The sequence below is a fragment of the Cibotium barometz genome, chromosome 38, assembly GCF_041138505.1.
Source record: "Cibotium barometz isolate CiBa-2024 chromosome 38, ASM4113850v1, whole genome shotgun sequence".
In the NCBI taxonomy this organism is placed as follows: Eukaryota; Viridiplantae; Streptophyta; class Polypodiopsida; order Cyatheales; family Cibotiaceae; genus Cibotium; species Cibotium barometz.
Genome location: NC_141083.1, coordinates 2,188,071 through 2,215,372, shown reverse-complemented (window position 1 = coordinate 2,215,372; position 27,302 = coordinate 2,188,071). Strand labels below are relative to the sequence as shown.

At 40.8% G+C, this 27,302-nt stretch overlaps 1 protein-coding gene across 2 annotated transcripts; it reads right to left on the bottom strand.

The window, feature by feature from the left end:
- Positions 1–216: 216 nt before the first annotated feature.
- LOC147616233 (thiosulfate sulfurtransferase 16, chloroplastic-like) lies at positions 217–4,778 on the bottom strand. Of its 2 annotated transcripts, XM_086777244.1 has the most exons (6): positions 4,278–4,761; positions 3,947–4,054; positions 2,854–2,927; positions 2,600–2,670; positions 2,419–2,472; positions 217–579 (listed from the first exon to the last, which is right to left on the bottom strand). In XM_086777244.1, the coding sequence occupies exons 1-6, from the start codon at positions 4,484–4,486 to the stop codon at positions 502–504; spliced, it is 594 nt and encodes a 197-aa protein (XP_086633370.1). In that variant the 5' UTR covers positions 4,487–4,761; the 3' UTR covers positions 217–501. The 2 variants fall into 2 exon arrangements, with proteins under 2 accessions (XP_086633370.1, XP_086633371.1); XM_086777245.1 differs by lacking the exon at positions 2,419–2,472 and having other exon boundaries at positions 4,278–4,778.
- Between the last annotated feature and the right edge of the window lie 22,524 nt (positions 4,779–27,302).

Genomic DNA, 27,302 nt, shown 5'->3' with positions numbered 1-27,302 from the left:
TCTTTCTTTCAATGAAAAGAATCATGTTCTTTCATGGTGTTTTGGAAGTCTCAAACTCCAAATTTCATGCACTCTTTGAGCTCTTAAAATTCAAATTACTAGGTGTAGAACGTGATTTCCACATTTCAACTTTCATTTGACTCTGCCAGCTGGCCACAGTGATGAAAGATAGAAGCCTCGCCATGCATAAACTCTAACAATTTTAGCAACTTGCTCTTTGTGCATTAACAGTTTGGCATCTCTTGCTACATGAAAAGACCTTTGCACAAACCTGTTTCTTGGCTTTTAAGAGAGCAGCACTAAACATTTACAAGAATTATAATTTACACCCTCCACGAGGGCAGAATCGATCAGAAAACACATCTGCCACTGAAACGATTCCCAACTTCTCCTACTGCATGTACACCTCCAACAATATTAAGCACCCTGGTTTAGTTTCTACAAATTCCTGTACATAGAGCAACTAGGCTCAGATTCGGCTTTGATATAGAAATTTCAACATCAAACAATTACTTTAGGCATCCCACTTTCCACCCAAGCCAAGTAGCCACCAGCCATGTCGGTCACCCCTGTGAAACCCTGCAGAGTAGAGGAGTATGATTGATTGAGCATATCATTAAACAAAAATGGTCCTTCTATTCGAGCCAATGCAATTGAAAATATGTATATGCCTAGATATATATCCATATATAATACATACATATGTATTCATTCACTCATGCATACATACATATATACATAAACTCGCTCGCTCGCTCATACATGCATACACTCACTCATGCATACCATACATTACATAGCATATATATATAAGACACAAATTAAACTAGATGCAAACCTTCCATTGAACTCATATACCTCAATGCCATTCACTTATACATACATAAATGCAATGTCACCAGCCTCGACAATTTCCTGTATGAAAGGGGTTTGGTGAACCCTAGAACGTCTAATTATTTTAGAGTACAAGCTCTGGGAATGGGGGATTATCTAGTACAAAAGATCAAGCGCACGAAGCTTGCTCTAGGCACCCGGGATAATTTCTTGGACAGAGAGCCTTGAAACATGACACTGCATGGTGCTCACATACATTTCTAATAAGGTGGAATACAAAGGAACTCACTCCTAAATTCTAGGACAACTCCCAATGGAGATCATTATATCCGTAAGCTAAGCAAATGGGAGACTTGCTGAAACACCTTTGACATATGGTCTATGAGTTGAGATTTTTTTAGAGATGAAGTTTATGGGGGAGAACTGTCTTGTAAATTGGGACATGTAACACGACAGTGGATCAAAGTGAGACAAGTGGCCTCACACTTGTCACCTAAACTCTACACTTGTTATTATATCTTTCACATGCCATTCTAGCTCATGAGAGCCCTAAATCTATAAATTGAAGACCTCCCTCTTCATTTGAGTAGGCTCTATTTCTCTGCTCCAAGGTTATGGCTCTCTACCACCACTAGAGGCTGCCCTAATGCTGGCAGCTCTCTTCCTCTCTCTTTGCAAGGCTGCCCATGAAGTATACCGACCATTGGGGACTGTTTTGAAGGCTTCTCTCACAAAGAAATCTTGAAGGCTTCCCTCGCAAAGAAATCTTTAAGGAAAGGATATTTAATCGTTGTATTATGATTTTCAGCCATTGGACATTTGTCTTCTTATTTGGTTACATATGAACAGCCATTGCACACTTGCTATTGCCATTGGGCATGAAATTGAGCCGTTGGGCACTTGCTATTGCGATGGGGTATTGTATCTCAGCCATATTGCTCATGGACAGCTTTATGGGCTTATGGACAGCTTTACGGGCTTATGAATCAGCCATATGGGTTTCTGGACAGCTATGTGGGCTATTGGATAAGCTAGGTTGGCCGGTTAACCACATTGAATATACGTATTCTTGGCATTTTCATGGGGCTTTTTGATGGCAGCCGTGTATATGAATTATTCATGGTTGTATGTGGATAAATCTGGAGCGTGTGCTCCCCCAAAGCTTGTACATGAATAAATTCTCCTTGGATAATAAAATACTTCAAAACGGGGGCCTATATTTGGTGTCAGATATGCCCATCTCTCTTTTACACTATCGTGGAATTGAGTGGCATATGTTTAAGGCTGTGGCCACTTTAAGTGTTTAATTGCATTACTGGTCAAGTGCTTTGTGAAACCCCTCCCATCCCACTTGGAGTTACGCTCGGTCTTTTATACATACATGCACTGATACATTCATACATACATATACCCACTCACTCTTACATCTTTACATACAATCATACATACACATAAGGCAGACAAAGTGAAATGGATGCAATCCTCCAATTCAACTTGCATAACTCATTTTACCCCACAAATGCCACAATGAAGAAACAGAGCCACATGTGCGCTCGCTAAGATGAGCAAAGACATTAACAATACCGCAGCTACTAGCTCTGCTGCTGCCATCTGTGATCGCTTCCCCATTTGACAACCCTGTCAACAGAATGTGTTTAATTGTGCCGACTCGTTGACCCTTAAAAGCTTTTTTCACTGGACAAGCTTGTAAATAAAACGAGATTTAAAATAAATGCATATCAATCAATGAGAAGAGAAAACTCACCACAACAACTTCGTCATCTGTGCCAAACCTTTCACCTACATCCTCCAAAAAATTGAGGTTCTTTGTCAAACCTACAATGGGCAGAAACAAGATGAGACTCGAGAATCCTCATATCAGGTGACAACATGGCCACAAATTGTAGAGAGATCAATAAGCATATTTTCATAAGATTGGAGTACATCAAAGCTTGCACATTGAGAGAATTTTAACAAAGATGCAATGGGCTAAACAGCAGAAGAAGTTGACACAATTACCTGAACCCACTTTATACACGTATGGAACGTTGACTGCACCTTCTATGTGTCCTGCTGCAAACTCCTCAGCAGTCCTGGGCACAATGAGAATCAATTGCTGCACAGCAAGCCCAGTTGGCATTCAAGCAAACTCAAAGAATGCAGACTTATAGACCACCCACCTCAACTCATTCATCATTATCATATTAGAGTAACTTCAGAACATCAGCTTGATCATGCACAGTGTAGGCAACATAATGTTGGCATAGCCCTAAGTATCTTTTCCTTTTTACTCTTCCCACTCATTAAAGAGGGTTTAAAAAAAGACCAAAACCCTTTTGCAGACCAAATGTTTTGCAACTAGTTTCACAAGCACCCACCCTATAATCCCATCCCCAGAATTCTCGAATCAGACCTGCCTCAACTATCTTTGGGGTATGCATGTATGTTTCTGCGATATGCATAGGCTGTGGTTCTGAATCAGCATAACCCCATTGTCAGACAAACCCATCTATTTACTGGATTATCATCCAGATGTAGCTCAAATCATAACATGGAGAGTAATGGAGGCGCCTGTATAGTCCACTGCCAAAAACTCTAGAGGAACGGCTCTACAGAGATAATGCAGATCTCCAGGTACAGCCACAGATAAATGGGGAGGATAGAACACGTGTTTAATCCGATACAAAGGTGATATGTTCATATTTATTAATGTAGAATGGGATCCAGATCATACTACTGATCCACACCATAGTCATACCATACTGATACAGGATGGAAAGCAAAAGATGAGCTGTTTAATCTGAGGCTAACATCAAGATCATGATGCAAGATGGAAGCTAACTACAAGCCAGATCATGATGCAAGATGGAAAGCAAATGGTGAGCTGTTTGATCTAAGTCTAGCATCAAGATCGTGTTGCAAGATGGAAGCTAACTATAAGCCAGATCATGATGCACGATGGAAAGCAAATGGTGAGCTGTTTGATCTAAGGCTAACATCAAGATCATGATGCAAGATGGAAGCCAGATCATACCATCAACACACACAACATCTCAAGGTCATGATGCAAGATGGAAGCCAACAGCAAACTGATGATAAGGTATGGTCATACCTGACATCTAGATAATGATGCCCTGCATTCAGCAGCTCGTGAGCAACTTGGACTGGGACAGCTCTGATGGTGGGGGAGCCTTGGCTGATCCTCTCAGATGACCGCATCCTGCTTCAACGTTAATGGGATCAGCACTTACACAAATGCATGTGATGCAAAACCCTGAAGAGCAAAGACCGTAACTGTGCAAAAGCCTGGTGCAGGAAAACCCGACATGCAACATATGCATGTGATGCAAAACCCCAAGGCTACGAGAATCAAAGACACTGATAATGGACAACCCTAAATGCAGAAAATTTACTGATGATGCAATAACTTTAATGACGTTTACCTTGTTCTCACGTTGCGCACATAGTAGAACCGAGCAGTGGTGTCGGCAAATATTTGGAATGGTGCTTTCCAATCCCGGTGTAGATAGTAGCAAGAATTGAGTTGTTGAATTGAAGAGAAACCCTGATGGCCTCCGTGCAGGAAGGGCTGCAGCACAGCCAAGGTCCCCAACGCACCTCGGGCATTCGTGTATACGTTCAAGGCCGCCATGTTACGTGAACTCTGCGGAAGCTTTCAACCCAAGAGCTGCAAACCCTAACTCTCTCTGTACAACTGTAAACCCTAACCCTAGCGCAATATCTAACTGTAAAACTGCAAACCCCAACCCTAACTCTATCTCTCGTTGTGTACGACTGCAGATCCCCACGGGAACAATCGGTCTGGTAATCAAAATCAACGTAACTCAACGATTATATGGATAATGGAGGGAACCCTGGTCTGTGGTCCGTCAACAGAAGTCCACCTCATCGCTGACTGTATTATTTGGATAGATATGATCCCAGGTCGGGCTGTCAACACGTGCACATACTGGATAGGCCCATTTTGGGCCTCATGGTCCTCAACTTGGTTACCTATATATGAACACACCATGATTGCCATATGTATTCAAGTAGGAACTCCTACAATCTTTTTTTTTTTGACCAATATGTAGCAAAAAGCAGCTTTACATCTTCACATCATATCAAAGTTTACATCATTCAAGTCTTGTTTAGTAAATCACAAACCAAAGACCATCTATAATCCTCCAGTGCAAAAGAAGACTCCTCCGATGAGATCTGATACCCTAACTGGATGCAAGCTTCAATCATGGCTTCAGTAGTACATCCTTTAGGTGATTGTTTCTCGAGATTTTAACTACTGGTCTCCTTCCAACCGGGTTCTCTATGAAAGCCACAAAAGTATAATCCACTTTGTGGTACCATCTTCTAGTCTTTAGACCAAACTTTATTGGCTTGGACTTCAAGTTCAGCCCTATAACTTACTGAAGGCATAACATGTTAGGCTTAGCCCAGTATGAATGAAAGTCTCCTTATTATCAACAATAGGAGTCAAGTAATTGCAGTTTGCAGAGCCTGAATCATTTACACCATCTCATCCTTGTTCAGCTTGTTTACATAATATATAGACCAACACATGTATATACAATTATGCATCAACTCTGTCACATCTATCCCTATGTCAGTTACTTTTTAAAAAACTATACAATTCTTGGTATTCCATATCTCCCAAAGACAACATAATCTGATTATGTTGAAGATAAGATCAACATGTCCATCATTAATTGACCATCTCCCTAAGATCCAGTCCCCGCATCGGCCTTGTATCCCTGTAATACAAAAGACCCATTTCCCAATTCTGGTCTAATAGCAAGGTAATCCCAAAAGGCATGTTTCTCATCTTCAAGGGCAGTCTTGCACCTAGGGCAACAACCACTGGTAAAGTTTCTCTGTAGCAGCTTAGGTCCAACGGGTAAATCCCCTATGTACTCTTCAAAGAAATACTTGGGATTTTGTAGGGATATCAATTTCCCATATTACTTTCCATGTCTTTCTCCAACTGTTAGAACTCCAGCTTACCCTCCAGATTTTATTACAATAAACTACATTTTCATCACTTTTTCTCAATTTCTTATACAAGTCCTTTGTTGACCCTCTGTGCAGTTTACCCCATTGTACCAAAACCAATCCTTTATCTAACAAGATTCATCAAAAGCTATAGATGTCCATTTTCATCACTTTTTCTCAATTTCTTATACAAGTCCTTTGTTGACCCTCTATGCAGTTTTACCCCATTGTACCAAAACCAATCCTTTATCTAACAAGATTCATCAAAAGCTATAGATGTCCATCCCTTTTGTACCTCCTCCATCACTTGTCTAACTAATTGCCCTTCCCTAGAAGATACTCCAAATTCTCCGTCTATCTGTTCAGGTTCCTTTCATCCCACTGAAGTCACATCCCAGCAGTCAGACAGTCTCCTTAGTCCTTTGTTATTCAGGTTCTTAGCTATTCTCGGATCTTGAAGAGCTAAAGGAGGGTTAAATTTGTGAGTCCACCAGATCGCTGGGCTTAAGAGAGAGTTTCCTAAAACTCTGTAGCATCCATCCCAAGCTATCAGCCCCCAAAGTCTCTTTCCATTTACTCTGCAGAGCATTCTACAAAAGAAGGAACTTGTAATCTTAAGAGGGGCATAAGAAAATAGTTTATCCTTCCATCCTAGTCCTTGCCATCTGCCCTCAAAATAAATGTAAGAGTCATCCACAAGCTCTTTCAGCATCTTTGCTTATATCTCCTTTTGTTGAAGGCACTTGGGGAGAAGTAAAGCCATCCTTGCAACAACAGTCTAAGAGGGAAGATGGAATATACCAATTCCTCCCTCAGTCTTGTGTAAGCTTAGTCCATCCCATGCCATCCAGGCTGAGACATTTTTACATTTCTCCATAGAAAGTCCCTTATGGGTCTCACAATTTTCTTGCAGTGGCCCTTCCCAAATTCTAGTACAGGGAACAGAAACATAATGTAAGCATTCAACATTGTATTACATATGGTCACTGTTAACCACATATTGGTTAACACATTCCTATGACAACTATGTCGGCACACTTATGTAATGGGCTCCCATGCTATATTGTAAATCCCGTCATTTGATGAGGGAAACGCCCTAAAGACACTCCCAAGTATTGACCTTCAAAGGACAGACGAGGATCTTGGCTAGTTAGCCAAACCATAGAGAAAAACTTTGTAACTATGTTTTAGGCGCCCCGGGTCACTTACTCTTGGGCGGCCTAGTGGGAAAAGGCTTGGAACTATAAAAGCCAATTTCTCTTGTTGTAACTCAATCTCCCATTTGTGCAATAGAAGTGGAGTGTTCTCCTCTCTCTCCCTTTCTCTTGTAACTCTAATCTAGCATGTGTGGTGTACTTAGGGTTAGGGTTTGAGAGTGATTAGTGCTAATCACTTGTTTCCTCTTGCTCTCTCTCTCTCTCTCTCTCTCTCTCTCTCTCTCTCTCTCTCTCTCTCTCTCTCTCTCTCTCTCTCTCTCTCTCTCTCTCATGATTAGGCTAACCAACACGATCCTCTTCCGTGGAGATCCCACATGATCTTCTCGAGAGAGCTTGCATCACCCGTTGGATTAGAGCAACCACCTTAGTGTGACAACAAGTGCGGGAGGACGACGGTAATACGGTGGAGCTCTTGAGCCATGCTCGAGCTCAGCGGATAGGCAGTTTCCCACAACACAGTTAGGGTAGGGTTTCCTTAACATTTTTGGCGCCACTGCCGAGGAGTGTCATCCGCTACTTGTCTACACCATCTTTGATTTGAATCCAATGGAGCCCCAATAGCCCAGTGCCAAGGTACGCTCTTTGGCATGCGATTTTTTTATTTTTTGTTGTACTTTGATGTTTTGCTTAGTTTTTTTTATGTTTTTATAAAGATTCATGTATAGCTTTGGGTTTAGAGTGATATTATCATTTGTTCGAGTAAAAAAACTTGTGATTTGGGTGATTAGAGAGCCTAATCAAGACGATTTTTACTTGAACCTAGACCATTTTCTTTAATTTTTAGCTTAATCTTTCTTCTTTTGCTTAATCTCTTTGCATAGGTAGGTTAGCATTACTAGATAGAACACTAATAAAACCAAAAATCTAAAAAAACCATAAAATTTTTGTAGATTTTCACTATTTTTTACTAATCTATTGGTTAGTGTGATTAGTGGACTTAAAGAGAATAAAAAGCTAAAACAATTGAGCCCAATTGCTTGCAATTAGACTAATTAGAGTGGCACTAGTGTTCTAAACACTTGCCTTAACTCAAATCTATGCTTAGTTCACTCCAATTAGGCCTTAATTAACAAGAATTAGCACTAATTCTTGCCTTAACTCAAATCTATGCTTAGTTCACTCCAATTAGGCCTTAATTAGCAAGAATTAGCACTAATTTGGTCTCTTTTGTCTAATTTGTTTTCTTTTGAGTGGATTAATTAGTGACCTAATTAGTGAAATTATTTTAGGATAATCACATCTTTGGATTAGCATAAACATTGCTAATCCACCTATCAAATCCCTATGCTTAAGCTTCTCACCAATTAGGAGTAATTTGAGGGCAAAGAAGAGGATTAAGAAGTGATTAATAGTGGGATTAAGAGAATTAATCTTTAGTTAAGCTAGAGGACCTCTAAATTAGTCGAAATTCACTAATTTAGAGGTAACCTCTAACTTTAGCCCTATCCCATCCACCTAGCATTAAAGAGGGGATTTTAGTTGTCTCCCACTCACTTCCCTTTAATTTGAAATCCAAATCCAAATCCAAAATTTCAAATTCAAATTCACACTTGCCACGACCGTTCCACACTTGCTACGGCCATTCCAACCTAAAGCCATGGACGTACGTTCGTAAGTGTACGGTCGTACCAAAAAAAACTTTTTTTCAAATAAAAAATTAAAAAAATTCAAACGACTGTTCCACACTTGCCACGACTGTTCAACCTAAAGCCACAGGCATTCGCTTGTGAGCATACACGGTCATACAAAATAAAAAAAACTTTTTTTCCCAAAAAAAAAATCAAACGACCGTTCCAACCCCTAAAGCCACGAGTGTTCGCTTCTTGTGAGCATATGGCCGTACCAAACCAAAAAATAAATTTAAAAAAAGTAAAAATTAAAAAAAAATCGAATGGCCGTTCCCACCTAAAGCCACGAGCATTCACTTGTGAGAATATGGCCATACCAAATAGGAAAAAAGGTTTTTTTCCTAAACATATATATATATAATTCGAGCGGTCATTCCACACTTGCCACGGTGGTCGTTCCAACCTAAAGCCACGGGTGTTTGCTTGTGAGCATACGGTCGTACCAAACCCAAAAAAAACTTTTTTTTTCAAAAAAAAAATCAAATGGCCATTCCAACCTAAAGCCATGGGCATTCGCTTATGAGCGTATGGTCATACCAAATCCAAAAGAAAATCCTTTTAAAAAAAATCAAACGATTGTTCCACACTTGCCACGGGCATTCTCTTATGAGCGTATGGCTGTAGCAAACCCAAAAAAAAAATTTAATTCTTAATTTTTTTAAAGAAAAAATCAAAAAATTCTAAAATTCCAAATCTTTAGAGGTGCTTTTGGTCTACCTGCCTAACTCACTAGCATCATTTTACATGTATAAAACACCTCAAAAGACCAGTTTTTACCTTAAGGGTACGTTCATGCGCAAGGCAAAAGTAAGCTAAAACTCCTATTTCGGGCCTGCGTACGCACCGTTGAAGCTTCTTTAAGCTTCCCCGCACACCATGGACACCTTTTGGTCATGGTTGCATGCCCCCAATGCCTCCACTCCAGTCGGCAGCACCCCGAACTTAATTGCTCATTCACATGTGGTCGCCATGCCACACATACCCCAGCATGGATAGATGCCCCAAGCACATTCACATACCCTCTTCTCTATCCACCATGGATCTATTCCCACCCCCACCCTTGTAACACCTCCCCTTATGCCACAACTTGACATTCCAAGCTTAGCACAAGCTCTAGGAAGGGGAGTGTCACAACACTTGCACCCACAAACATCACATACAAAACCTAAGTGGGCAAAAATTTCCAAACTTCTACTAAAATTCCACGAAGTTGGAGACCCCGTATTCCACATTGAGGTCTTTAACCAAATCTATCAGGCACTTGAAATTTTCGACGATGATGCAACCACCCAAAGTCCATCTACTTGGACTCGGCCTTGAAGGCAAGGCCATGCAATGGTTCCAATCCTTGGACCGTCGGCACAAAAGCACTTTCAATGCAGTGAGGGAGGCCTTTATTCTCGGATTTGCACCCTACGGGCCCAAATGGAGCCCCGTCATCCAATTGGAACAAAAACCCAAGGAAACATTACGTGACTACATTGCTCACATCAAGTACCTTGATTCGCGTTGTGAAGAGAGGGAAAAATTGAGAGATAAGCAATTAATGGAATGTTTCCTCTTGAGCTTGCACAAATCAAGGCTTCATGACCACCTGCTGGACCCCTCCACATTTGATCAGGCCTGCAAATGGGGATCTTTCTCGATGACAACATGCAAGAAAGCTATTCCATGCAATTGGCCACCGCGCCACAATGACAACCCAAAGCTCATTTGTAATGTTACCTTCCTCTCCTCCTAGGCCCCAAACCTTGCTAGTGGCACCGCCCCAAACCAACTACTCACATAACACACCACCACACACCTCCCCCCAGTACCCATCTTTCCACTCCAACCATTGCCTCCCCAGGGCAAACCCATTGTGGAAAGATCCCAACCTGGTCCATTGCTAAACCTATGGAGCCCATGCGCTCGGCCATCCCCGAGGCACCCCTACCACCTCACCTCCCTTTACTGGTGTCTCACATGGAGCCTAAACCACTTGTGCACACAATAGGTGCACCCACAGGGAAACCACCTCTTCTATGTTTCCTTTGCCATGAACCTCATAGAGTGGCGGACTGCCCTCAAAAGAAACATCTACCATTGCAACCACAATGTCATGGTGGCTGTGGAATTGACCATTACTGTAAGGATTGCCCCTTGTAATCAGTTTCTCATTCCACAGTCGAAGGCATGCCATCCCTTAATGTGTTGAGCGTTCAGCATGGGAAGGTATCCATTGTCCCATTGAATGTTGTCACACGGTTGCAAGCGAAGCTAAAGAAAGCCACATCCCAAAAGAAACCATGCTCTAAGTACGTTGGCCATGGTGACGATTGGGTTAGCATCCGCACGGGCTCAACAAAGACCACATCATCCTCCTCCGAGTGATAATTGTGCCAAACTTCCCCTCCCCCCTGCCCAGCAAAAACTCACCAAACAGGAAAAACGACTGCCCACATATCCCAATGTCATCCTTGAGAAGCAACCTCTTTAGGAGTCCCAAGCACTAGTAGAGCAATACCAGTCTCATCTTGAATTACCACCCATTTTCGTAACCTTTGACGTGGTATCAGAGTGCGCGCCGTCCCCCATTAAGCCTAAACTTCCGCACCGGGTTAGGCAGGAGCCCTCGCAACCGCTCTAGGCTAAAGAAGATATGTCCGCCAACATGATGTTGACAAATGACGATTTTGCCCCTCATGCGCCTCCTCATCCTCCTATGCCTATTCCACAAATGGCCAAGCCCAAATCCCACGTTGCGAACACTAACACACAGTCTGGTAGAGACTCACAAGGTCCACCAAATTTGCTGAGGAATTTTATCCTCCTACTGCAACTACCTCTCGACCTCCACACATGTCAAATAAGGACCAAATTGAACTTCCATATACTATTGCTGGTCCACCCTATGATCAAGGGCCCACCCCCTACTCATTAACATGACCTTGCCGGCCTCTCTACCTTCCTTTCCTCCCAAATGCAAATGCACATTGGAACCTTGTTAAAAGGTAGTCCAAATTTATGGAATGACCAACAGGATTGGATGGAACACAAACTATAGGCTTATGTGGACAAGGAAGCTCTAGATTCCTCAAATGAATCTGAGCCCCATTATCCAGACTTACTCCATCACCACCACCCACGATGGACCAACAATTCGCCTCAATGCAAATACTTTGAAGGTGATGACACAAACGCACCATTGCCCATTTCCTATAATGGACATGCGGTGGTCAAAGGCATCTTAGATGCAGGTGCTAGTGTAAGCATCCTTACATAAACATGTTGGGAAAACTGGGGCCAACCATTTGATCCCACCACATTAGTGATTAAACTTGTGGACCGAAACTCTGCAAAACCCATGGGCGTAGTGCATGACCCCAAGGTCAAAGTCTGTGACATGACATTCCACCTCACATTTGTGGTTAATGGACTTTCGTAACGCCTCCTATGATGCCATATCGGGTTAGCCCTTCATGAGACAAACACGACTGCTCCATGACTGGGACTTGCATAATGTCGACCTCCGCGCTCAAACACTTAAGGTCAACTTATATACCTGGCACTCACATCCCACGGCCAAATCTCCCCTTACATAAGATTTTGTGACCACCCCCAGGAGCAATGATCTCCTTGTTTGCAATGCTTATGTGACCAGGTCTTTGATGCTACGTGAGTGGATGTGCGAGTGCCATCCCCGGCCGCTTCCATCCATAATGACAAAGTCGACCACCCACATTGGCTTCAAATCCTTGCTACACTTGACACCCTCCCAAGTCGCAAACTCGGCACATAATTCGTGTTCCCAAACGGCCAGACCCTTCATGAACCCTACAAAGCCATTGCCTTGCTTAACACCCTGAGTGTAAGTGTAGCTCCACAACCTAAAACAATAACCCTTCGAGTCTAGATAGATTTCCCCTTTGGTAGAAACATACAACGAAAACGTGCCTTGTTGTCTCCCACAGTGAGCCACAATCTTTTGCTATGGGAAACATGGGTCTCTCTAGGCAAACCATCTCTAAAAGCTTCCCACGCCAAAATTCAATTACCGGGTGGACAACGCATACAAAGACTTGGGTCTTTTACACAAACTGTACATATTGTATTTAACCCATTGGCTTATAAGTTCTATGTGGTTCCCACAAGTGAGACAAAGGAAGCCGTCATCCTTGGAGGAAGCTGGGTCCAGAATGCTTCAAGTACAATTAACCCAGCTAACAACACAGATACCCTCAAGCTTCCCCAGGGCAAGGTAACAATGATCCTCTAGGATAGGGATGCATCAACTTTGATCCTCTGCCCCCACAAACTACTTCCACAAAGGGTATTCTCACACCCTCCCCAACAACTAGTAAGTCTTCCACTTCCCTTGAACTACCACTAGAACTCAACCCACCAAGAATATTGATTGGAATCCCAACCGATAATGGTCTACAATGGTGGCAAGCCCACATATATCCTATGGTCCACACCAATCTCATATTCTTGGAGGCATGGAAAGCTCTTGGAAAAACCCACACTTATATTCAAGCTTCACATGAAATGCTTCTAATGAGTTTTGTTCCTAAAATTTCTATTGGAAATAACCAATTGGAGTGTAGATTTCACATTATAGATGTAGGAGCACTCCAAGGCCGAATTATCATTGAAAAAGAGTGGATTGATGCCACTCACTGCCAAATCAATTGGCCTAAAGAAACAGCCACCATGGACATCAACGGCAAAAAGGCCATTGTCCTCTTGTGTTCCCAAGAGGAAATCATCCACACATGCTCACCCCTTGACTGCCCTTCCACCTCACACCTCCTCCTCTCATCACTAGTAGTGTAAGATTCCTCCTCAGCTTGAACAATGAATAAGCCTTTACTTCAATCCCCTATAATCATTCCCTGCTTCTGAATACAAGAAAATATTATTTTTCCTTGTTTTTGCCTAGTGAGATGAAAATTTCTAAAGAGTGGTAATTCAATATTGATATATTTTTGGATATATAAATTCTACAAATATCAAAAATATGTTTCCTTGAAACAAAAAATTAAAATAAATTTTCCAATGTGCATTAGGAATCAATTAAAAATGATTTAAAAGACCTTAGCCTAAGGGTCAAGATTTTCTGAAATTTTTGGATTATGGTCCAATTAAGGTTCCTATGGACCAGTAAGATTAATCCAAGTGTTGGGATGAGATAAATCCAATGAATAAAAGAAAATACCCAAAAAGGAGTAAATTCTCACATAAGATGAAGAGTTGACTGAGTACAAGATTTATTAGTTAAAAATTATGAAATATTACTAAAAAAATGAGATATTTTGGAGTAATCATACCATTTTGACACCTTGGTAAGGAAAGGGGGAGCCTTCAATGAAGTGTCTATTTCACACATGTGAAGGAGTTTTAAACTCAAAAATATTAAGATATTTTTATCTCTCCTCTCTTGAATCAAACCAAATAAAAAAAGGAGCCAAACTGGTCCAAATCTTGTCCAAACTCAGCCAAACTGAAGCTGGAAAATTCTAGAACTTAGTTGGACTCATTTAGTGGCCTCCCTCACCTATAAATAGACCCTCATTCTTTTGTTTTCTCATTTGTGAACTAGACCATGCCAATATTACTCTAAAATAAGCATATTTTCTATTATTCTCTAAAAATCCTCTACAATTCGGAGAGATTGGAGCCTCTCTCTCTCTTCAACCTTCTTTGGATCTTTCCCCAACATACTAACCAAATGATTGGTTGGGGCCTCTCCTAAGACTAGAGAATCAAGCAAAACAAGAGGTAAGGTGTGACTTTATGATTTGTTTCTTAATCTTCTAAATGTTTTTCACTTCTCAACCCCTCTTAAGCTTGAGAAGTATTCAATTGAATGGTTTTTCAATGCAAATGAAGCTCTCTAATGAATTCTAATGATTAACCATAAAAAGCTTACATTTATGCTTAATTAGAATGTTTTTTAAGCATCTCTCTCTCCCCCAAAAAATGGTCATTCCTATGACCAATTCTATATTCAAATGATGCTTCTCATGAAGCAATTCTCAAATCTAAAAGCAAACTCTATGCTAGTCAAGCTAGAGGCCAAAGAAGTGGCTTTTTAATGCTTTTATGTTTCTCAAATTATGATAAACTTAGGAATCAAGTCCATAAATTGGATATTGCTCCAAATGATAGTTACTCTATTATATTATATTACTAAACCTTATGCTTTTCAAAATTATTAAAAATTATCAGTAATAGGTAGCAGGCGAAGCTATGGCAAAATTTTTAAAAATTAATACATAAATCATTTTTATGCATAATGTGAAAAGAGGACTTCCTACCATATTCTAGGATTAGTCATGCTAGGTTAAATGAAAAATTCTCATCATATCCAAGGAAAATTAATTATTAATGTTTATGCATAAGTAGTTAATTAGAGAAAAAGAGAAATTTCTAGCAATTTCATTTTTATGATAAAAGAGAAAAATCCCATGATAATGAAGATCCATGTATTCCAATGGAGAAAGAGAAAAATTAGAATATCAAAATAATGGATATTTTATTTAAAATTAAAGAAGAATTTTAGTTAAATTTATTTTAAGGCATAAATAAATTTAAATGCTGAAAGAGGAATTCCCACCATATTTGAAATTCAATCATTTAAATGGAAAAAGTGGAATTCTTGTCATATTAGGATTAATGGATATTTTTATGTAATTTTTAAGAGAAATTTTAGTTAAAATCCACGAATAGATTTAAATCATGAAAGAGGAATTCCCATCATATTTGGAATTCAATCATTTAAATGGAAAAAGAAGAATTCTTAGTATATTAGAATATTGAATATTTTTATTTAATTTAAAGAGAAATTTTAGATAGATTTAATTTATGATAAAAGAAGAATTTCCATGATATTTGGATTGCACTCATTAAATGAGAAAAATAAGGATTTGAATTAATTTTTAGTGTCAAAAGATGAATTTCCACCATAATTCTACCTAGGGAATTAAGGTCGAGAAATTAAGTGATAGAAATAATATCTTTAGATATTTTATTTGGTTAAATCACTAAATTGGTATTTACACAAAAATAGATGTTTATCTGAAGGGAATCCCTGTTAGAACTAAACCGAATGAATTTGGTTAGACTACGAGAGGGACGAACATTAAACCTACTTGTCCATCTCTTGATCTGAATCAAGCAAAAACTTCTTGGACCAATTCCAGTTCCTAAATACAAAGAATAGACCACGGTTGAATTAAACTAGTTTTCCTTTGACTGAAATCACCAAGAATCTAGTTGGACAATCAGTCAAATGATGGGTAGATTACCCTGTGAGAGATCAAGGATTCTCATTATGAAATTGGGAAATTAAGGAAAAAGGGGTTTTTGTGGAACCAATCTCAAACTGGGAATTTTACTTGCATAGAACCTCTGTTTTCATTTAAAGCATTGTTTTACGCCAGAATGCTGGAGGAAGCATTTGGCATGTGTTTTACTAAGAGGAGGCTCGTTGCAAACAGGTGGTGGGGAGTCGTCGAGGGACGTCGCTCGTGGCGGCAAAGCTTGTCGAGGTCTTGACCAACCTCTGTGTACGGTTAAAATGGTGCGCTTCTGGTACGATGGGCGAGGACCGACAAAGCGGTCCCTAAGTGAAGTGCTAGGACACCTAAGGAGGATCCTAGAGGGTTCCGACCAGGCGATGCACGGGCTCGCAGTTGCTAGGACACCCATGCGTGCGTCGAGGATGAGTCGGATGGACTAAAAGAAAAGATTTTTGTGAATCAAATTTTGATACTGGATCTCGTTGGTTGGCCAGCTGGTCTTCAATGGAGAGTCCAGAGGACACATTTTGTAATACAATGTGTCGAGGATGATGATTAGTAATATTATGATTTCTATTGAAGGATTATTTTAAAGCCAACCTAATCTATTATAAATTGCAATTTTCATATTGGGTGTGTACGTGGTATGCCTACCTTAATTTTTACATGAATCGCCGGCGGCTAGGGGGCTTGGGAACTCTTTTCCTCGGTACCCGGGCAAAACACAACAAAATCTTTATAAAGGAATCCCACCAATAAAGTGGTCAGGTGGTCGGCTAATAACCCATGGGCCGGTTGGGGCTGGATGTGAGGATTCTTGCGAAACAATTAAGATGCAATCAGTTACGTTAGTTAGATTAAGTCCTAAGAAGACCTTGTTCAGTGGGAGGGGATCAGCGCGGCTGTGCCTTGTTAAAGGAGGAAAAAAGCGATGATTCCATGGACCAAGTGCAAGTCTCTTCTTGATCTAACCATGTGACTTCAGGTTCGGTAGATCTCATGGACAATATCAAAATAAAAATTTAATAGTATATCATTTTTGGCAGAATCATGAGGCGAGGAAACCGTGGCCGTCAGCCAAACCCTCTCTCTGAAGATAAAGAGCTTGACCCCAACATTCGCAAGGCTCTTCATAGAACTCAGCCAGGACCCTTCAAAGGAGAAGGGGAGAACCTGGGCGAGGCTGTGGAGAAATGGGTGGAAGCTATGGAAGAGTATTTTGATGTCACAGGCTACAATGAGTGGAGCAAAATGGCTCTTGCCAGGCTGAAAATTGTGGAAACAGCCGGCTAGGGGGCCTGGAAACTCTTTTACTCGGTACTTGAGCAAAACATAACCAAATCTTTATAAAGGAATCCCACCAATACAATGGTCGGGTGGTTGGCTAGCCCATGGGCTGGTTGGGGTTAAGGCTGATCGGAGGATTCCTGTGAAACAACTAAGATGCGATCAATTACGTTAGTTAATTTAAGTCCTGAGAAACATTGTTCTGTAGGAAGGGATCAGCGCGGCGGATGTGCCTCGTTAAAGGAGGAAAAAAGCGGTGATTCTATGGACCAAGTGCAAGCCTCTTCTTGATCTGACCATGTGACTTTAGGTTCAGTCAGATCAGTTTAAATAGTGATGACTTTGACAACATCCGCAGGCGAGGCCCTGAGTGTGGATCCCCGCCCCATGCGGGAGGCCGACGCTGCTTCCACCGCTGTTGCCCCCGGAGGGGGATCTCACAAGCTCTGCTTGCACAAGGGTGCAAACAAGAGTGGAACAAATGCGCTAACATCTCTAAGCTGATCACCAAGTTTGATGGAACTCGGGACCCCATAGCACACTTAGAGATGTTTTATCAGATCTGTGAAGAAGCATTCGGCCATGTGGACGATTAATTCAAGGTGATTGCCTTTGGCCCTCACCCTAGATCGCAAAGCTAGCCAATGGTTTAGGTCCTTGAAGACAGAAGATAAGGCCACCTTCGAAGCCTTGAAAGAGCCCTTCAAAGGTGGATACTCCCATCAAGGAGCCCGATGGAGTCCCGTTGAGCAATTACACAACGTCAAGGACGACAAAACTATCCAGGACTACATTAACAGGGTAAGGTATCTCCACTCCGTTGTGCTAGAGACAAGTTTTTTGAGACAAAAGGCTAGTTGGGAGATTTCTAGAAGGCCTAGATGACATACCCTTACATAATTCTTTGTATGCCCTGTCCCATACCTCCTTAGAGTAATGTTGTAGGAGTGCTATGGACTTTAAGGATAACTTCAAGGGAACGCATTCTCGAGAACTTCACGAGGGTACATCTGAGGCCTCCTTCAAAACAACGAGCACCAAATCTGAGGGAAAAAGCAAGGGGTCCACCTTCGAAAAACAAGTCGAATAGTTGGCTGTTGCATAAATGCAGCAAATGACCCAACACTAGAGAACCAACCAAAGCTGAGATTAAGTTGGTCAACCCCATATCTACCCTAAGAGGGAGCTACCGTGGTTCCCGATTTGTCAAACTAGCCATACTAGCACGGAGTGTCCACATCTACAACCCTGTCCCACCCTCTACACATACTGCCCCAAAGATGAGGCAGTGATGAAATTATAAATTGCTATCAACAAAGGGCTGCTCAAGCCCGAGCCATGCTAGCAAACCCCAGGCAACTACTGGCCTTGCTAGCACTTATACTTCATAAAGCACCTCAACCAGGCAAGGAAGTGTTCCAAAGAGGAATCCTTAGGGTACCAAAGATTCCCTTACCACCCCCTATACTTCCACCTCAACCCCCATTACCACGAGTCACCCCTATTTGTCAGCTAACCTTGATGTAAATTTTTAAAGATGGGGATGAGGGGGAAGTTGCTGCAGGACCCACTTATGAGCCTCTTAAACCAAACAATCCACACCCTCCCAGATTTTAAGCCACTATGTGATGCAGGGTGAGCAAATGTACCCTATATACTTAGCCACCCCAACTCCATGGGGACGGGACATGAACACTTTGGCTAAACAACCACCCATGCAATGTTACGATTGCGCGGGACCTCACCGGGTAGCTGAGTGTCCATAAAAAAGGGATGGAAAGTACTTCTATAGATGCTTCCACAACACTAACCCCTTCATGCATCGGGTGCGAAATTAACCACCTGTATAAGAACTATCTACGCTGAGAGTAGGCACAACAAGAAAAGCTCGTGAAGATAATTCCAACACTAGCATTAACTTGCTGAGTGTAAGAGATGGCTTCATCCACACGGTCCCTCTCAACGCAGTGACCAAATTACAGAATAGACAAAGGGCCATATAACTAACATTGCAGGAGACATCAACCTCACAAAACCAAGGACACAAAAAAGTTTTATCTCAAAAGAAAGTCCCAGAAAAAACACGCGCGACTAGACGCTCGCAAAAAAAAACCACAAAAATTGGAAAAGGGGATAGCCGAGTAGTCATTAAAAGAGGTTTGGAAGATGGCACAACCACCCATGTGTCAATCTCTTCATCTGAAGAGGAACAACTGCTACCTTCAGCCACCCATGCTAGGGAGCCAACTGACCCTAACAAACTTCCTAGAAAAACAGCCGAATACCCTAATCCCATTGAGAAAAAGGAGAGGCTAATGGCAACCCAAGAGTTGGTATGGGACTGCCAACCTCAACTAGAGGATTAGCCTCCAACATCTTACCTTGAGCCATGTCCCTCGGTTTCCAACATATGACCTACCGAGGAAGCTCATGTATATAACAAGGAGTTCCAAGAACAAGCACCCGCTACACAAGCACTAGCCCCCACTGCGATAGCTACTCCCCACAAGGGAAACCGGGTAGTTGAATATCTCAAAAACCTGGGGGATGATTGACTTAAAAGGACAGACATAGAAGCCCAAATCCCAATACCCTATATGAACAAGAGCTTGAGGACAAGCCAAGGTGACCTTCCTCAAGGAACAGCATATGCTCCTAGAGACACTACAGGTCTCTCTTCCTTCCTCTCTTCTCAGATCCAGATCCCCATTAGCACCTTGCTTCAAGGTAGCCCAAGATTATGGAAGGATCTAAAATATTGGATGGAGGGACACCTCAGATCAGGGATGCAGGAATCCACAGAGCTAGATAGCTCTAGTGAGATTGAGGAGGATGAACTCATTGAACCCCATGGGATCATTGGCACCCCCACGGTTCAAGTCAACAAACTCGGACAATATTTAGAAGGTGATGAACTCAATGCAGCATTACCCATAACCTTCAATGGCCTTCAGGTCACTACCATCCTGGATGGAGGGGTAGGAGTAAGCATTGTCACCAAACTTTTATTCAATGCAATGAGATGATGTTTTCCTCTTCTCATCTCTATTCTCTAGTGTGCATGCTCCTTTGTTGATGCTTGTGGATTCTCTATTAGGCTTTGTGTGGTAGTGGATTCAAGATTAAGCTTCTCCATAGCTTGTAGCTTATCCATGGGCAAGGCATTGCTTGAGTAGTGATTGAGAATGCATGTTTATTTCAAGTTCCATTAAGCTTCAAGGTTTGTGTGCATGCTAGGGAAGTAAGTGCTTGAGAATGAAGTACGCTTTGAGCTTGTGTATGCATTAGCTTAGCTTTCTTCTTGTATTGGATGCATGAATGAGTGGGATGATGAGTGAATGAGTTATGGCAAGATTGAGCTTGTGTGTGTAAAGTCTATGTCAAGGTAGTGGTGTTCATAGCATTTTCTCCATTCGTGGATAAGCTTTTGTGCACCGGTACGGGTTGAATCCCTAGCTTCGAAAGGGATGCAAATCCCATTGGATTGAGCTACACACGGATCATACTACTCATGCTACAAGTGAGAGAGTCTTCCGTCTCTCCATTGGCGCCGCTGCCGGCGGGGAGAAGACTCAAAACTGGTTGAGAAGCTTGCATTACTACCACTATTTCTGTTTGTTTTTAGGTTTACGGTTAGCACGAGTGTGGAATCTCGGAGCTAGTGATTAGAAGAAAAAAAAAGGTAGATTACAAAGACAGGAGGGGCCGGATAAGGTTGCAAATTTTATTTTTTATTTTTTATTTTTTATTTTTTGTTATATTTTTTTAAAACACACAAAGAAACCATGCAGCTGTGAAGGGCCGCAGGCAGAGGTGGTGGCTAATCTTTTAGTACTGATGTTTTGATCATGTAATTACCTTGGCTGTTATGGGAAAAATAAATTGTTAAACAGAAATCATGCCAGTGACCCTAACCTGTGCCATTTTGCTTCTGAACAAGCTGAGGAAACTCTCGTCTAGAGGACCCGGTGTGTAGATGCTTGGTTGAAGCCGGGGTTTTATTTTGACAAGCTGGGCGCACGAGCAGGTAGAAAGGGTTAACAAAATGCTGCTGAGTATTTTTTGCAGTATGGAGTCGGAGGTGAAGAAGACGTGAAGAAGGTGAAGGAGAAGGCCCAGGCACCGCCGACGGCGGGGCCAGAAGGCCAGAGGCGAAGGTTGACGGGCGTCAGATGGTGAAGGGCTGGCCGGCGAAGTGGGGGTGGCCGCAAGGTGGTGAAGTGGCCGCTGAAGGCCGAAAGCAAAGAGGTGAAGGAGGGGGGAAGGAGACTAAGGAAGAGAGGCCGGTGCGAAGGTCGGCAAGGCCCAGGCGACTGGCTTCAGCTGAAGGCGAGGAGGCGTGAAGAAGGTGAAGGTCGGCAAGGCCCAGGTGGCTGCAGCTGTAGGCTCAAGGCGGCGGGGCCAGAAGGCGAGAAGAGCGAAGGTGAGGCTGAGCATCAGCGAAGGCAGGAAGGCGACGGAGAGTAGCCGGCGTTGGTGAAGTGGCCGAACGAGAGCGAAGGTGGTGAGGCCGCGTCAGCTTAACCGCGGGCGGAGAAGGCACAGCAGAACGTGAAGGAGGCGAGAAGAAAATAAAGCCGTTGAAGGCGGAGGTGAGCTGGCTGAAAAAGAAGGCAAGGAGGCACGTGAAGGAGAGGTGGCCGGCTAGATAAGGCAGCTGGCAGTGAAGGCTGCAGAGAAGACAAAGGAGACGCATGGAGGCGCCGGCTGCAAGGATAAGGTTAGTATCTTTTTTTATTTTTTATTTTTTTTTGTTAATTTTCATGTTCTTTGCATTTTTTTAAAAAAATAATAAAAATAAAAAGTCATAATTAAAAATTTAAAAAATTTAAAAAAATTTAAAAAAAAGAAAAAAAAATATGTTTTATTTTGAGTCCATATTTTTTTGCATAATCTGTAAATTTTTTTAAATTTTTTGTAAAATTTTTTGCATAATTAGTGTAACTTGCATTTTTTAAATTTTTGTAATTTTGTGCATAATTAGTATTTTTGTGTAATTAGTAAGAAATGAAAAATAAATAAATAAATAAAATAAAATATGTATTTACACACATATTCATGTTAGTTGCATTTAGTGGTTAGGTAAAAAATCAAAAAAATCAAAAAATCAAAAAATCAAAAACTGGACACTGCAAATAGCATATGAACCTACGCTCGGGAACAATACTAGGGGGACGTAAGACTAGTGCACCATCTAGGGTAACCACTCAAGGGAGCGGCACTCAATCGGTTTTAGGCAACTTGGAGAGCATTCTCGAGACATCTTCGGAGTCTCAAACAGAGAGTCTCTCAAGAACCGAGAGTGATATTTCAATGGACATAAACAAGTCATTTGGCATGAATAGACCATCCACACCCATTGGTATGGCAGATTCTCCTAATCCATTTGAAATCCCAGATGGGGAGTTGATTGACAACATGAGACTCCATTTCTTGTATACAAACGTGCATGGTGGTGAGATCTACAAAGATCCAATGAGCCGGTTTATTGTTAAAATTGCAGACATTCATTCTGCATTTGAACCAACACCATGGGTAAATTATCAGAACGATATGTACATGGGTAGAAATGGAGTACGCTACGAGGTCACCAAAAATCCTGAACAAGTGGATGCTTTGGGTGTACTTCAACCTAGCGCACAAGCAAAGCAGAAGAAGGAGCTTCCATCAGACCCAAATGTGCCAGGAACATCGCGCAGACCTGGTACGCCCATTTCTTTACTTGAAGAATTGTTTTCCGACAGGAATTGGGAGGATAGAGAAAGAACGGGAAAAGAAAAATGCAAGTAAAATTCCTAGTTTGAGATTGGTTCCACAAAAACCCCTTTTTCCTTAATTTTCCAATTTCATAATGAGAATCCTTGATCTCTCATCAGGGTAATCTACCCATCATTTGACTGATTGTCAAACTAGATTCTTGGTGATTTCGGTCAAAAAACTAGTTTAATTCAACAATGATCTATTCTTTATATTTAGGGAACTGGAATTGGTCACGAAGTTTTTGCTTGATTCAGATCGACGAGAGATGGACAAATAGGTTTACTGTCCGTCCCTCTCATAGTCTAACCAAATTCATTCGGTTTAGTTCTAACAAGGATTCCTTTCAGATAAACATCTATTTTTGGGTAAATACCAATTTAGTGATTTAACCAAATAAAATATCTAAAGATATTCTTTCTATCACTTAATTTCTCGACCTTAATTCCCTAGGTAGAATTATGGTGGAAATTCATCTTTTGACACTAAAAATTAATTCAAATCCTTCTTTTTCTCATTTAATGAGTGCAATCCAAATATCATGGGAATTCTTCTTTTATCATAAATTAAATCTATCTAAAATTCATAAATTAAATCTATCTAAAATTCCTCTTTAAATTAAATAAAAATATTCAATATTCCAATATACCAAGAATTCTTCTTTTTCCATTTAAATGATTGAATTCCAAATATGATGGGAATTCCTCTTTCATCATTTAAATCTATTCATGGATTAAAAAAATTAACTAAAATTTCTCTTAAAAATTACATAAAAATATCCATTAATCCTAATATGACAAGAATTCCACTTTTTCCATTTCAATGATTGAATTTCAAATATGGTGGGAATTTCTCTTTTAGCATTTATATTTATTTACACATAAAAATAAATTTAACTAAAATACTTCTTTAATTTTAAATAAAATATTCATTATTTTGATATTCCAATTTTTCTCTTTCTCCATTATTGGAATACATGTATCTCCATTATCATGGGAGTTCCTCTTTTATCATAAAAATGAAATTACTAGAAATTCATCTTTTTCTCTAATTAACTATTTATGCATAAACATTAAAAATTAATTTTCCTTGGATATGATGAGACTTATTCATTTAACCTAGGATGACTAATCCTAGAATATGGTAGGAAGTCCTCTTTTCACATATGACTGTGAACTCATAATGCCCATAGCGAGTATTGAATGCTGTCTTTGGGATGTCCTGCTCCTTGATTCTGATCTGGTAGTACCCAGATTTGAGATCTATCTTTGTGAACATTTGGGTCCCACGTAACCGATCCATAAGTTCATCAATCCTAGGAATAGGATACTTATTTTTAATTCTTAATTGATTCAATCCTCTGTAGTCAATACAGAGTCTTAACGTTCCATGTTTCTTCTTTTGAAAGAGAACAGGCGCACCCCAAGGTGAGACACTGGGTCTGACGAATCCTTGCTCTAACAGTTGTCTTAATTGCTCCTTAAGTTCTATGGCTTCAGGGACTAGCATTTTGTATGCACGCTGAGCCACCACTGACTAAGCTCCGGTGGTTAACTCGATCTCATGATAAGGTTTAGTAATACAATATGATAGAATAACTATCATTTGGACTAATATCCAATTTATGGACTTAATCCCTAAGTTTATTATAATTTAAGTAACATAAAAGCATTAAAAAGCCATTTCTTTGGCCTCTAATTTGACTAGCATAGAGTTTACTTTTAGAATTAAGAATTGCTACATGAGAAGCATCATTTGGATATAGAATTGGTCATAGAAATGACCATTCTTTGGGGGGAAGAGAGAGAGATATGCTTAAAAAATATTTTAATTTAAGCATAAATGTAAACTTTATGTGATTAATCATTAAAATTCATTAGAGAGCTTCATTTGCATTGAAGAACCATTCAATTGAATACTTCTCAAGCTTGAGAGGAGTTGAGAAGTGAAAAACATTTAGAAGATTAAGAAAAAATCATAAAGTCACACCTTACCTCTTGTTTTGCTTGATTCTATAGTCTTAGGAGAGGCCCCCAACCAATCAATTGGTTAGTATGTTGAGGAAGGCTCCAAAGAAGGTTGAAGAGAGAGAGAATCTCCAATCTCTCCAAGTTGTAGAGGATTTTTAGAGGATAATAGAAAATATGCTTATTTTAGAGTAATACTAGCATGGTCTAGTTCACAGATGAGAATACAAAAGAATGAGGGTCTATTTATAGGTGAGGGAGGCCACTAACGGAGTCCAACTAAGTTCTAGAATTTTCCAGCTTCAGTTTGGCTGAATTTGGACAAGAGTTTGGCTCCCTTTTTTATTTGGTTTGATCTAGGAGAGAGGAGAGATAAAAATATCTTAATATTTTTGAGTTTAAAACTCCTTCACATGTGTGAAATAGGCACCTCCTTGAAGGATCCCCCTTTCCTTACCAAGGTGTCAAAATTGTATGATTACTCCAAAATATCTCATTTTTTAGTAATATTTCATAATTTTTAACTAATATACCTTGTACTCAGTCGGATTGATTGCATCTGTTGGTCCATGTCATCAAGCATTTGTCTAGACATTTTGACTTTGATCAATGGGTCAGACCAAGTTAATGGTGTAAGGCAATATTGTCCATACAAAGCTTTGAAAGGACTCATCCCAAAGAAGCGTTATAAGCAAATTCGACCAGATGCAAATGGCTTAACCACTTCTATTACCTCGTTCACTCTTTGAGTCTGGCCATCTGTTTTGGTTGATAGGTGTGTTGAGATCCAAGAAAGTTCCTCTACTGCTTCGAAAAATGCAATCTAGAATTTCGATGTGAAGTTTGGATCTCTGTCACTTACTGTCCTCCTGGGTAAGCCATGCAATATGAAGATCTCTTTAAGGAAAACTCGGGCAACATCCACTGCAGTGTATGTTTCTTTCACTGGAATCAGATGGGCAACTTTGGTTAGCCTGTCAACTTTGGTTAGCCTGTCAACTACCACAAAAATGGAGTTGTAACTTGATTGCACTGTAGGTAATCAGATCGACAACTTTGGTTACCCTATCAACTACCACAAAAATGGAGTTGTAACCTGTTTGCACTGTAGGTAATCCAGTGACAAAGTCCATACTGATACATTCCCACTTCATCTGAGGAATGTCTAGAGGCTGTAGTTTCCCTGATATCTTGACTCTCTTTGCCTTCATATTAAGCATTTTTGCACATGATCAAGAAGAAGCTTTTCTTCACAGACATATAGGTTTTTATAAACCATGGATGTCCAGCTATCTGGCTATCATGGGATTCTCTCAGAATTCTCCCCTTTATTCCCTCATCATTGGGGATACATAGCCAATTATTATAATACATGCATCCTTCATCCAATTTGTACCCAAGACTCGACTCATTTCCTAAGGAGTCTTGCTTTCCTGCATCAGAAGGGTAGCAATAGGGGCAAAGAATTTGTCTTGCATGATTTTCTCCTTTGCTTCAATGATCAATGGATTTGACACCACTGTAATTGCAAGCAAGGAGGCTTTTTTGCTGAGCGCATTTGCCACCACATTTTCTTTCCCCGATCGATACTTAATTTTAAAATCGAATTCCTGCAGGGTTTGCATCCATCTCCTTTGACGCATGTTGAGATCCCTTTGGGGTGAAGATCCACTTTAGACTTTGATGATCTGTCTCATCAAGGTGAACCTTTGTCCCAAAAGATAATGTCTCCACAACTTCAAAGCATTCACTACTGAGATTTACTCTAAGTCATGGACGACATAATTTCTCTCATGTGTTCTGAGTTTTCTGGATTCATAGGCCACTACATGACCTTCCTGCATAAGAGCACCGCCTAAGGCAAACCCACTGGCATCAGTAACTACCTCAAAGGGTTTGGTAAAATCTGGCAATTTAAGGACAGGGTTGGTTACTAAGGCTGTCTTCAGCTTATCAAAGGCACTCTGACACATTGTAGTCCACTGAAAAATGGTACTCTTTTTGAGAAGGTTAGTTAAAGGGGATGCTATCTGGGCATACCTAGGTATAAAGATCCTAAACCATCCGATTAATCCTAGGAATCCTCTAACTTTCTTTACTATCTTCGGTTTCGGCCATTCTACGACTGCTTGGATCTTTGCGGGGTCAGGAGAAATCCCATCTTTTGACACTATGAATCCCAAGTATTCCACCTGGTCAACATAGAGAAAAAACACTTGCTCTTTTTTGCAAAGAGTTGGTGTTTCCTTAGGATTTCCAGGACCTTGCGCACATGATCTTCATGATCTGCAGCATTCTTTGAGTACACCAAGATATCGT